The sequence below is a fragment of the Cynoglossus semilaevis genome, chromosome 20 (genome assembly GCF_000523025.1).
Source record: "Cynoglossus semilaevis isolate Cse_v1.0 chromosome 20, Cse_v1.0, whole genome shotgun sequence".
NCBI lineage: Eukaryota > Metazoa > Chordata > Actinopteri > Pleuronectiformes > Cynoglossidae > Cynoglossus > Cynoglossus semilaevis.
In genome coordinates, this window is record NC_024326.1 from 7561729 (window position 1) to 7574191 (window position 12463).

A 12463-nucleotide genomic window follows, 5' to 3' on the forward strand; every position below is an offset into this window, starting at 1 on the left:
TCAGCGTGGAGCGTAAGAGGATCCTGATTATACACAACGTCACGGAGGAAGATGTTGGCATCTACGAGTGTGTTTTACCCAGTGATAAAATGTCACTACAACTTAATCTTAAAGGTACACTATTAACTCGTGGTAGGGTGTGATTAACAAAATCAGTCTTGATTTTATAGGTAAATAATTAACTGCAAATAATTCCTATTATTAGGCATTTTTGGTTTTTATTTTACTAGAATAAAACTCTTGCATTAGCACCATGGCATGGTATTAGTGTGCCAGAAAACAGGTAACAGTCAAAGGTGATGAAATGTGGGATTTTTCTCACCTGGTATTTTTTATGTAATTAATATCAACATGTTATAGTCTTAGAACTAGGGTAATTCTACTTTTAGCCCAAATGAAAAGTGATTGTCTGATAATGTGATATACTGGAATGTGACCTACTCTGATTGCCAGTAGCACATGTCTGCTGGTCCTTAAACAGATGGAAGCAAGCTGTCATCATGTAGTCACCTCCTGTCTCAACACAGGCTCCTGTAATAACAGATTTAAACTGCGTTTTGCAAGAGATTTCACAAAACGGCACATCATTTACATTAGTTAAGTTAGATTGAAATGTCAGCTTAGAAAGTTTTAAATTTCAATTTTAAAGACCTTGAGAAAATGTTATGTCAAACAACATTGGAAACATTTGACTCCTCTTACAGAGGAACCAGTCAAGTTTCTGAACAAAGCCAGAGGTGCCATGGGACTGTCAACGTCCCTAAAAGGAGATCTGGAGCTGAGCTGCGATGTATCTTCAGCAAGTGCAGTAGTTGTCTGGAGAAAAGATCAGGTGGAGATCACTGAGGACCAAAGAACTATCTTCATCTCCAAGGGGACTCAAAGAAAACTCATCATCAAAAATGCCAAGAAAAGCGATGAAGGACATTACTCCTGCGAGACAGCAGAAGACAAAGTCACATTCCAGGTCAAGATAAAAGGTAAGAGTTTTTTTTTTGTTTTTGTTTTTTTAGAGCAATGGAGAATTAGGACTTTCATACAGATTTCTCCAAAAATAGCTGTGAACTAACTAACTAAATAATCTCAATTTATTATGATTAATTGAGTTAAGGCATCCCTTAAAGTGACAATAAAGATATTTTTCTGTTTTATGAAGAAGAAATGTAAATGACAATAGTGTATAGAGCAACAATAAGTGGAAAGATAGAGGAATTATACAGTATGCTTAATTTCACACATTAATTATCACAGTTATAGATTTACGTTAGTCTCACCTGGAATGATAGTCAACTGTTGAGTAAAGATTACAAATAGAATATTATATATTTTTTCTGTTTCCTCAGAAACCCAAGCCCTAGCTGTATTTTCCAATAAGGAGTCAGTCCAGAGGGAGGTGAAAGCCACACTTTCTCAAAAGGAAACTCTAAGCTGCAGTGTGTCTGATAGCAAGACAGAGGTGAAATGGTTTAAAGATGGGAAACAGCTGATATCCAGTAGGACCATATACTCAGAAGTGAAAGGCAACACCCGTCAGCTGGTGATTGAAAAGGTTGAAAGAAGTGATGCTGGAGAATATACCTGTGAGGCTGGAGGTGACAAGCTGGTTTTTAAGGTTTCTGTATCAGGTAAGACAACCTGAAGGACAAATAAAGAGCAAAAGACATTAGTCATTGTCACCATTGTCATTTAAATTATTTTTATTATACCATAATTATTGTGTTCCCTCAGAGGCTCAGCCATTCTTCTCTAAAAAGGTGTCAGTCCAGACAGAGGTGAAAGCCACCATCTCCCAAAAAGCGATTTTAAGCTGTGAAGTAGTTGATGCTAAGACTGAGGTGAAATGGTACAAGGATGGTAAGCTGTTGACTTCTACCAAGACAGTCCACGCAGAGTCCAAGGGCCAGAGTCGTCAGCTGGTTTTTGAGAGCGTGGAGAGAAAAGATGCTGGTGAATACATCTGTGAGGCTGGGACGGAGAAGTTGACCTTTAAGATTCATGTGTCAGGTACAAAAACAAGCATTTATATATTATTTTTATGTTGGTGTCACAACATTTATTAGTCAACTCTAAATGAAAATTATTTCATGTTTTCATCGCTTTTTTTTTTTTTTACATCAGAGCCTCAGTCGTACTTCTATAAAAAGGAGTCGGTTCAGAAGGAGGTGAAAGCCACTGTCTCTCAGAAAGTCTCTCTGAGTTGCGAGGTCGCTGACTCTAATACAGAAGTGAAATGGTACAAGGATGGCAAGCTGCTGACCCACAGCAAAACAATCCGTGCAGAGTCAAAGGGCAAGAGTCGGGGGCTGGTGATTGACAGCGTGGAGAAGAAAGATGCCGGAGAGTACATCTGTGAAGCTGGGACTGAGAGGTTGGCCTTTAAGATCCAGGTGGAAGGTACAGAGACAAAATAATCATTATATTTTTATATATTTCAATCTGCTGGAAACCTGGCACTATTTGACTGCAGTTTTAAGTCAATTGCAATTAAATGTCTAATATTGAAGAGATATTTGAAGAGAGAGAATTTAGAATAACTGACTGACTTTGCAGTCATGACGAGTATAAACACTTTGTTTTAACCTAAAGATGCTTCACTGTCTATTTTTATTATTCAGAGATTCAACCCAGGCCAGTTTTCTCCAACAAGGAGTCAGTCCAGAAGGAGGTAAAAGCCACTGTCTCCCAGAAAGCCACTTTAAGCTGTGAAGTAGCTGATGCAAAGACAGAAGTTAAATGGTACAAGGATGGAAAACTGCTGACCTCCAGCAGAACAGTTCACGCAGAAGCCAAGGTCAAAAGTCGCCAACTTGTGATCGAGAGCGTAGAGAAGAAGGATGCTGGAGAGTATGTTTGTGAGGCTGGAACAGAGAAGTTAGCCTTTAGGATTCATGTGACAGGTAGGAGGGGAAAAGTTATTTTTTTTGCTGTTATGCACATCTGAATGAGATGTTTTGTTACAACATCTTGATTTCCCCTACAGAGGCCGCCGCTGTCTTCTCTAACAAAGAGTCGGTCAAGAAGGAGGTGAAAGCCACACTGACACAAAAGGCTACTCTGAGCTGTGAGGTTTCTGACACTAAGACAGAAGTGAAGTGGTACAAAGATGGAAAGCCGCTGACCTCTCACAAAGCAATTCAAAAAGGCAAGAGTCGTGAGCTGGTGATTGAAAAGATCGAGAGAAAAGACGCTGGAGAGTACACGTGTGAGGCTGGATCGGAGAAGCTGGTATTTAAGCTGGAAGTGGCAGGTAAAAAGAAATGTTCTTCAAGTATCTTTTTTGCCACAAATGTAATGGGGGCAGCATGACAAATGTATGATGTCTCCATAGATGCAGCTGTTAAGTTCCAGAAGAAGCCTGTCAAAGACACTTTTACTGCTCTAGCAAGTGAAAGTGTTGTTTTGACCACTGAGGTCAACACAGAGAGCGCAAGTGTCAAGTGGTATAGAGATGGTGCAGAGGTCAAGGAGGGCAGCAAGTATGAAATGAAAACAGACAGATTCTCTCGCTCCCTGATTATAAAATCCACTGACACTAAAGACAGTGGCACGTACACCTGTCAGACCACTGATGACAAACTGGAGTTCAAAGTCCAGGTTAAAGGTAGGTCCTTAAAAAGGTCAACTGTTAAAATCCCTGTACGGATTATTTAGTTACGTTTCTTTTTACTTTACAACTTCAGAGACACCTCTGAAGTTTGTTGTCCCCTTGAAACCTGCTGATGTGGAGCTGGGAGGAACACTCAGCTTGGTGTGTGAACTGAATCAAGCCTCAGGGGATGTTGTCTGGAACCATAATGGTCGTGAGATTAAACCCGGAGGTAGGTTCTGTATCAGGGCAGATGGCGTGAAGCGACTCCTCACTGTCAGCAGCTTGGCCAAGGAGGATGAAGGAGAATACAGCTGTGAATGTCGGAATGACAAGACGTCCGCCAAAATCACATCCAAAGGTATTAGTGAACTGAATAAAACAAGTTGAATTACTCTGTAGTATTTTTATAACTATTTTTTGATGTCACTCCTTCAGTACCCAGAGCAGTCAGAATGACCACTAAACTCAACAACGTGGCTGCGATGGAAGGAAAGGAAGCCGTTTTCAAGTGCTCTGTAACCCCAGCCGACGCCAATGTAAAATGGTTCCACAACAACGTACCCGTCACTGCTGGAACCAAGTATAGGACAGACCATGGAGGCAACACTTTCTCACTCACCATCACCTCTGTCACTCAGAAAGATGCTGGAGAGATTAGTGTTGATGCCGAAGGCAAAAGCTGCAAAGCTACACTACAAGTACAACGTAAGAGCACGTTATTCTTAAGTTACTTGTGAATACTTAGTAATATTCTGTACTCATTACTTTCATCATCTTTCCATTAGGTGAGCCTGTTACATTCAAGAAAAAACTGGAAAACCTGACAGTGGAGGAGGAGAGTGAGGTGAAATTGGGGGTGGAGCTCAGCAAGGTGTCTGATGAAGTGCGGTGGATGAAGAACAGCGTTGTGCTGCAGCCCACAGCCAACGTGGAAATCAGGGTCAATGGAGCTAAACAGACTCTGGTGTTAAAGAGTGTGACGTCTGCTGACCGTGGAGTCTACTCCTGTGAGACTCTGGATGACAAGACTCAGGCCAAACTCAGCGTGGAGAGTAAGAATTACCAACACTTAATAAACAACATCATACGTCTCTGCAGATAAGCATGTTCAAGCAAGGGCCAGGACAACTGTCCCTTCTGTTTTTTAAATGTTTCTTTTTTCTTGTCCATTCAGAAAAGAAGATCCTTGTAGTTAAAGCCCTTAAAGAAACCAAGGTTCATGAGACAGAAACAATCACGCTTGAGGTAGAACTCAGCCAGGCTGATGTTGAAGGATCCTGGACCAAGGATGGGGCCAAATTAAGGCCAGGGGCCCACTGCCGTATCACAGCCCTTGAAAAGAAGCATGCACTCACACTGTCCAATCTCAAGATGGATGATGCAGGAATGATCGCCTTCCAGGCTGAAGGCGTCCACACTTCTGCCAAACTTATCGTCACAGGTCAGACCTCTCTCCTCTGATTTTCTCTACTACTGCTGAAGTCGTGTCAAATAATCATCATTGTGTTCTGTTTCCGGATGTTGAAATGTGTTGTTTTTACAGAACCACCTGCCACTATCTCCAAACCCATCATGGACATCAGTGTTCCGGAGAAGGAGAAGGTTACCTTTGAATGTGAAGTGTCTCGATCAAATGCAGATGTTACATGGTTGAAGGTACGAAGAAACTGAAAAAAAGAGCTGTTTCTGAATACGACGGTATCTAAAATGTTTCCTCACTTGAAGGGTGATGTGGAACTGAAACCGGGTAAAAACCTCGGAATCCATTCCTTGGGCAGGAAGCGCACTTTGGTCATCAACAAATGTTCTCCTGAGGATGCAGGCACTTACATCTGTCGCACTACTGATGACAACACCTCGGCCAAGCTCACCGTCAATGGTATTTACTGTTTCACTGCTGCCATGTGGAACTGCTGTTTGACAACACAGTATACTGTATATAGTTTTCTGTGTAAAATATAAAATCAACTTTCAACCTTCAGCCCGAGATATAAAGATCATCAAGAAACTGCAGGACCTGGAGGTGACGGAGAAGGAGAGTGCTGCGTTCGTCTGCGAGATCTCACATGATGAAGTTGACTGTCAGTGGTTTAAAGGAAATGCTAAACTCAAAGTCGGTGAAAATGTCAAGATGAGACAAGAAGGTAAAGTCAAACAAATTTGACATTTGAAATGTAACAATGATAATAAAAATGGCTGAATCAGGTTTGTCAATATCACAAATGTCAATAATGTGTCTTCTCCAGGGAGGACATATGTACTGCTGTTTAAATCTGTGGCCCCAGAAGACATGGGTGAAATTAAATTTACAGCCGAGAAGGCCTCATCGACTGCAAAACTCAAAGTTAAAGGTAAGTAAAAGAAAGTGAATGGATCGAGGGAGAAGAGGAGTGAGGAGGAGACGATGGATGGATTATGGAGTGTCATTGTTTCTCCTTCTGCTCATATTGTTGTCTATAGAGCTGCCTGTCAAGTTTGTAAAGAGACTCAGGGACAAGATAGCGATGTACAAACATCGTGGTCATCTCGAGTGCCAGGTGTCAAGAGCCAACGCTCAGGTGAAGTGGTACAAGAACAAGGTGGAAATCAAACCCAGCAAAAAGTATGAGATCAAAAGTGAAGACGTGTACAGGAAACTCACCATCAATGATGTGGATTCTGGGGATGAAGACACTTATACCTGTGATGCGATTGATGAGAAGACATCCTGTAAACTGCTTGTAGAAGGTACTGCAGTAGATTATCTGCTTGCTTGTCAGCCAATGTATGTAAAATACTGTTTCCCATCTCTTGGCCCAATCCCAGCCTGTTTATTTTACCCTTCCAGAACAGTCTATCAGTATTGTGCGGGAGCTTAATTCGGTTGAGGTGACAGAACCTTTTCCAGCCGTGTTTGAAGTTGAAATTAGCGTGGAACTGGTGAAACCTCCCGCTTGGACACTGAATGGAGTCGCTGTGAAAGACAGTGTGGATGCAGAAATGGAGAAGGAGGGAACTTTGCATCGTCTCATTTTCAAAAAGACCAAAGCTTCCATGTCTGGACCGGTGCAGTTCACGGCTGGGAAGAGCAAATGTCTCGCCCAACTCACCGTCAAGGGTGAATTTTAATCCAGTACTTGGTTTTTAATCTTCTGAATAGTGCAAATACACTAGCAACACTAGCAGATATTCCAAAAGCTAATGCGACACTTTTCTTTCCTGTGTAGAGCGCCCACTTGAGGTGGCAGAGCCTCTGAAAGATGTGAAAGCAAAGGAGAAGAGTGCTGCCCTGCTCAGCTGCAAGTTTTCTGCTCCACCTAAAGAAGTTAGCTGGTTTAAAGGCCAGTTTCCTCTGTCACCGTCAGATAAGTACAACATGAAGCAGGATGCTACAAGAGCTCAACTCACCATTCAAATGTTAACCGAGGAAGACACCGGGGAGTACCACTGTAAGTCTGGACCTGCAGAGACCAAAGGCACCCTGACTGTAGAAGGTACAGTTTGTGGACTTTTAAAAACAACTCACACAGAAAAGTGAAACTGAGATATTGAGAACATGAAGAAGCTAAATTGAAAACTCACACACTGGTAAAAAGAAATAAATAACACAGCTATATTATTTTCAAAACAATATCTTTGCATTGTTTAATTACAAATCATACAAGACTTTTTTTTTAAATTAAGAGAATCATGAACTTACACTTCTTTATTTTCTGTCTCGTAGTGCGTGAAATTAAAATCACCAAACACTTGGCCGACACAGAGGTGGAAGAAGACAGTGATGCCGTGTTTACATGTGAGATTAACTACGCAGATGAAGAAGCACAGTGGCTTCTGAAGGATAAGGTGCTCTTCACAAACGAGGTCAACACCATCACGCATGAGGGCAAGGTTCACAAACTGAAGCTGAAGAACTTGGCACCTCAGGATGGTGGCACTATCACCTTTCAGGTTCGCAAGGTCAAAGAGTCTGTCACGCTCAAGGTGAAAGGTAAGAACCTCCAATGGCTGCTGCCTTCTACATAAACCACACTCAGTATATAATTAAAAAACATTGCTTCTGTGTTGAATTATGTCTAAACTAAAAGTATTCTTAATTTAATGACCTTACACACTAATGGTATTGTAGACCCAACCCCATTCCATAAAAAGAAGTCCTGTGGTCTGATTGTCTCATTCCCTCTACAGAGAAACGTGCTGTCTTCCTCAAGTCTCTTGATGATGTCATTGGTGAGGTGAAAGGAATGGTAACTCTGGCCTGTGAGGCGTCCAAGCCCAGGGTTTCTCCTATTTGGAGAAAAGGAGGTAAAACCTTGAAGGCGGGATCAAAGTATGAGCTCCTTCACACAGGCAAGTCTTTGGGGTTGATCATCAAGGACGTCTCCAAAGATGATGCTGGGGAGTACACCTGTGACCTCGGGACTGAGGTTTGCAAAGCAAATGTCACTGTAAGAGGTAGGTGTCATTATTGGAGGAAAATAATCTACAGTTTTTTTGGCATCTTCTTTTCTACATAACTAATTGTCCTTGACTTGAATGTAGAGATTGGCATCGGAATAACCAAATGGCTGAAGGCAGCTGAGGTGAATGAAGGAGAGACCTGCAGCTTTGAGTGCATCCTGTCCCGTGAGACCACCGAGTGCTTGTGGACTCTGAACTCCAAGCCTGTTACAGACGGGGGTCGTTTCAATGTCTCGAGTAAAGGCCGCAAACACATGCTCACCATTAAAGATGTCGTTCCGTCTGACGCTGGTGAGGTGGTCTTCAGTATTGGAGATCTAAACTCCAAAACTACATTAACAGTAGAAGGTGGGTTTGGTTAATTTTTTTTAAAGACCCAAAGAGACACATTTTGTCAGTGTAATAAATAAAATATTTAAATGTGATTTTTTTTTATTTGAACATTTCATGTATTTAACATTAACTTTATTTATGTTTTAAACAAAATAAAGTTATATTAAATTTTAAATTTACATTTTTATATGGCCATTGTGTCTTCATGCAGGCAGAGCCTCATCGGTGACCAAAGGACTTGAAAATGTTACTGCTGTTCAGGGTGAAGATGCCATATTCACCTGCTGCGTGACACATTCGAGTGCAACTGTAAAGTGGACCAAGGATGGAAAAGCCATCAAGAAGAGCCAAAAGTACGACATTAGCCAAGAAGATAAGATCAAGACGCTCACCGTTCACAATGTCTCTGCACAAGACGCAGGGGAATACAGTTGTGAAGTGATTGGAGGTGCGACCACCAGAGCCAAACTGGAAATTAAAGGTAGTAATCAATGAAGTAGTAGTTAAAAAAAAAACTAAATTTTAGAACCCAGCCATTTGTAATGTGTTTTTTTTATTATTTATTTACAGAGCCCATCCATAAATTTGTTAAACCTTTGAAAGACAGCCAGGCAGATGAGAAGAGCTCTGTAACTTTGCAGTGTGAGACCGCTCAAGCTCCATCCACGGTCACTTGGCTCAAAGGCCACACGGAGCTGAAGGCAGGAGGACGCTATGAGATGTCCAAGAAAGACGGGCTTTTAACTTTAACCATCAAACACTTGGAGGAGGGGGACACCGACATCTACACGTGTGACGTGGTCACGGCTAAGAGCATGGCAAAGTTGACCATCAAAGGTAAGGCCATTGTCTCAGAGTACTGTCTGTGAATTAAAAAATACACAGCATTTATTTATATTAAATTTATTACATTGAATATAAATATATTAATATAATATTTATGCAATTTACTTGAGACAACTGTTTTCAGTGTGCTGCTTTGCTTGTCAGTCTTTTCTGTGTTTGTAAGACAATGTACACATTGTGGATGTTACATCATGTTCATCAGACTGTAATAAAATATAAAATAATCCAAATGAAAACTTGGTTGAACAGCATTACCACCAGTCTTCACACAGAAGTTAAAAGGCCAGGAAGCCATGGAAGGAGACAACATTTCTATGACCTGCGAGCTCTCCAAACCTGAAATCCCAGTGGAGTGGAAGAAGGGATCACAGGTCCTGAGGTCTGGACAGAAGTACCAGATAAAACAGAAAGGCTCTCTCCTTGAACTCATCATCAATGATGTCACACCAGAAGACAGTGGAGACTACAGCTGTGTGTGTGGAGACCAGAAGACCACAGCCAACCTTAAAGTCAAGGGTACAGGAGATATTTCCACACAGCCTATATATGTTTCAGTTTAGGAAAATCATAGCTATCTCTGCTGCTTTACCATGCTGCTAATGCTAACAAATTAATAACCTTCAGCCCAGCCAGTGACCTTCAAACAGCAGTTGGAGAGTCAAGAAGCAGAAGAGGAATCCAGCATCACCCTGCACTGTGAGCTCTCCAAACCCGGAGTCCCCGTGGAGTGGAAGAAAGGATCACAGGTCCTGAGGTCTGGAGAGAAGTACCAGGTGAAGCGAAACGCTTGTGTGGATGAACTCATCATCAACAATGCTATACCAGAAGACAGTGGAAACTACAGCTGTGAGTGTGGAGACCAGAAGACCACAGCCAACATCAAGATCAAGGGTAGGACCGTCTTTTGAAGAATCACACCCCAAACATGTTTTTGACGTTGCCTTGCTTATGCAGAGTAATCCTTTAGATGATTATCTATTGTTGTAGTTGGACTGCTTGTTTATGCATTTTCTTATTATTTTGTTATGTCATGCTGCTGACACTAATTGACTAACAATGCTCAGCCAAACCAGTGACCTTCAGCAAGGCATTAAAGGGCCAGGAAGCAGACGAGGGATCAAGGATCACTCTCCAGTGTGAACTCTCCAAACCTGGAGTCTCAGTGGAGTGGAAGAAGGGATCAGAGGTCCTGAAGTCTGGAGAGAAGTTCCAGATAAAACAGAAAGGCTGTGTAGTTGAACTCATCATCAACAACGTTGTACCAGAAGACAGTGGAGAATACAGCTGTGTGTGTGGAGACCAGAAGACCACAGCCAACATCAACATCAAGGGTAGGATAAGTATAAGTCATTTGGATGAAAACAAAAATCATATTTTTACATATGTGTTTATATACATACAGTACATTTACATTTACTGATAAGAGTAAATTATTATTACAATAATTATTTTATTTATTATAATCATTTTAACAGTAATATGATATTTCAATTATTGCATATTTAAATTTTCTCAATAACCATTATACAGTAGTTGTTACGGAAAATATTCAATGTTCCTCATCATCAAGATTGTCCTTCTGAGTTTGTTTGTTGTGAATGTTGTGCAGTAAGATTGGTTTCATCATTTCCCACTGCTCTCCTTATATATGAATGTAGTTTGGTATGTATACTATTAACTAATAATTGCAGCATACGCAGAGCAGACAACATTCAACTGTCAATTCTGGATGACTGTAGCAACGAAGCCACAGTTTGTTGCTTTATCGGCTGTTTTGTTTTTCTGTCTGTCGTATGTTTCATATTTGTTTTCATTGGTTGTGATGTGCCTTGTGCTCATGTCTTACTTTTACTTTGTCTGCTGATCTGAAAACCGTTTCTGACCGTATAATAGCACGAGCAGGTTGATTATACAGGTTATACATGTGTGGTCGTGACATAGGTGTTTAGTTCTGTCAATGACTCAGCTGTCAGCTCCTCTTTCAGCTGCCAAACTGGAATCAAAAAGACAAGAGACCAAGGAGAAAGCAGAAGGTATGACAGAAAGACAGCAGCTTGAGTGGACTGTGCTCCTTCCATCTCCTCAGCTTTTGTGTTTCCTCACTACAGCTTTCATTATTTAGGCCTTGAGTGTGGAGTCTCTGTGGTTTACTAGAAGTTTCGACATTTGCTTCTACATCGTAGAATCTTGCTTCTGTCTGTTGTCGGCTCTGGCTTTACATGTCCTCAAAAAGATGAGGAGCTTGTGTTCGTGGCCTGTTTTTGTTGTGAGATGATAGCAGTGTGCACATTTTACTCCTCGCGGCTTCATTTGGCTTTTGTTGCTGTATTTGGAAACATCTTTGAGTTTGTTAATACCCCTCAAAAAGCTGCTAAGTGTTTTTGTGTTTCCCAAGGTGTGCAGTCAGTCAAAACACATGAAGCCTTGTCAACAACTTCCTCTGACAAACACATGTACAGGGAGGAAAAAATGGAAGGTAACATTCAGATAATTGTCAGTTTTGGTTTTGAAGTATTTTGGCTTTTTGTGTCTTTGTTTTAAGGCTTAGTTTATGTTTAGTTGCATCAGTTTAAACCAAAGTGTACTATTTCATCTGGCTGTGCAGTTGTGGCAATATATAAAATCAAAGGATTACCTGTCAAATCTGTCTTCAATAGCTGTGACTCAAGTTACGACTGGACAAACTACTAAACAACAGCTCCTTAAACAGGACATGCACAGAGATTCACATGAGGTGAAAGTGAGAGAGGAAGGTAATTCACCTGTTTGCATGGCTTGGATGTACTGTAAGTCAGTGCTGATGTTGCTGTTGTATTTTTATAGCTATCTGCTGCCACGTAGTGTATTCATGGATTTAACTGCCCTTCAGTATGTCGACAAATGATTTGTAGTAAATAAATAATAGTTTTGGTAAAATGGATGATATAATTTCCACAGTACACCTCATGATCACACCATGTGATGATGTCACAGTACTGTGCTGCAGTGGTTGAGAATCACTGTCTGTGTGCATCATTTACCTGTTTGACATGATTTAGAATCACAAACATTTGTTTTGATTTTGTTAAAAACTACTAAAAAAGTCACAAGCCACAGACTTCATTTCACCTTAGAATAATATATTTTTTTTCCCCATATCCTTCATTCAGCTAAAACCCTTGAAGCCTCATCTACAGTAGCTGCAGACAGGCACACGTACAGACAGGAGATTACAGAAACAGTAGAAGGTAATTCTACCCTAACTGCAAGTCTTTG

The 12463-nt window shown here is 41.0% G+C and overlaps 1 protein-coding gene across 10 annotated transcripts in view; it reads left to right on the forward strand.

Moving 5' to 3' along the window:
• Positions 1-12463, forward strand: part of obscnb (obscurin, cytoskeletal calmodulin and titin-interacting RhoGEF b) — a 44834-nt gene that overhangs the window by 6860 nt on the left and 25511 nt on the right. For 7 of the 10 annotated variants that reach the window (XM_025066384.1, XM_025066383.1, XM_025066385.1 and 4 more), the window contains exons 8-38: positions 1-114; positions 705-980; positions 1344-1625; positions 1729-2004; positions 2119-2394; positions 2616-2897; positions 2981-3247; positions 3329-3601; positions 3681-3947; positions 4025-4294; positions 4375-4641; positions 4764-5030; positions 5133-5245; positions 5315-5468; positions 5572-5733; positions 5836-5940; positions 6050-6316; positions 6417-6686; positions 6796-7062; positions 7293-7559; positions 7757-8023; positions 8111-8377; positions 8574-8843; positions 8933-9199; positions 9458-9724; positions 9833-10099; positions 10273-10539; positions 11194-11241; positions 11604-11684; positions 11866-11961; positions 12358-12435. The exon at positions 1-114 is cut by the window's left edge and continues 70 nt beyond it. In XM_025066384.1, the coding sequence (XP_024922152.1) occupies positions 1-114; positions 705-980; positions 1344-1625; positions 1729-2004; positions 2119-2394; positions 2616-2897; positions 2981-3247; positions 3329-3601; positions 3681-3947; positions 4025-4294; positions 4375-4641; positions 4764-5030; positions 5133-5245; positions 5315-5468; positions 5572-5733; positions 5836-5940; positions 6050-6316; positions 6417-6686; positions 6796-7062; positions 7293-7559; positions 7757-8023; positions 8111-8377; positions 8574-8843; positions 8933-9199; positions 9458-9724; positions 9833-10099; positions 10273-10539; positions 11194-11241; positions 11604-11684; positions 11866-11961; positions 12358-12435 (6897 nt within the window). The remainder of the gene's footprint in view (positions 115-704; positions 981-1343; positions 1626-1728; positions 2005-2118; positions 2395-2615; positions 2898-2980; positions 3248-3328; positions 3602-3680; positions 3948-4024; positions 4295-4374; positions 4642-4763; positions 5031-5132; positions 5246-5314; positions 5469-5571; positions 5734-5835; positions 5941-6049; positions 6317-6416; positions 6687-6795; positions 7063-7292; positions 7560-7756; positions 8024-8110; positions 8378-8573; positions 8844-8932; positions 9200-9457; positions 9725-9832; positions 10100-10272; positions 10540-11193; positions 11242-11603; positions 11685-11865; positions 11962-12357; positions 12436-12463) is intronic. The other 3 variants (XM_025066389.1, XM_025066391.1, XM_025066392.1) reach the window with 1 other exon arrangement.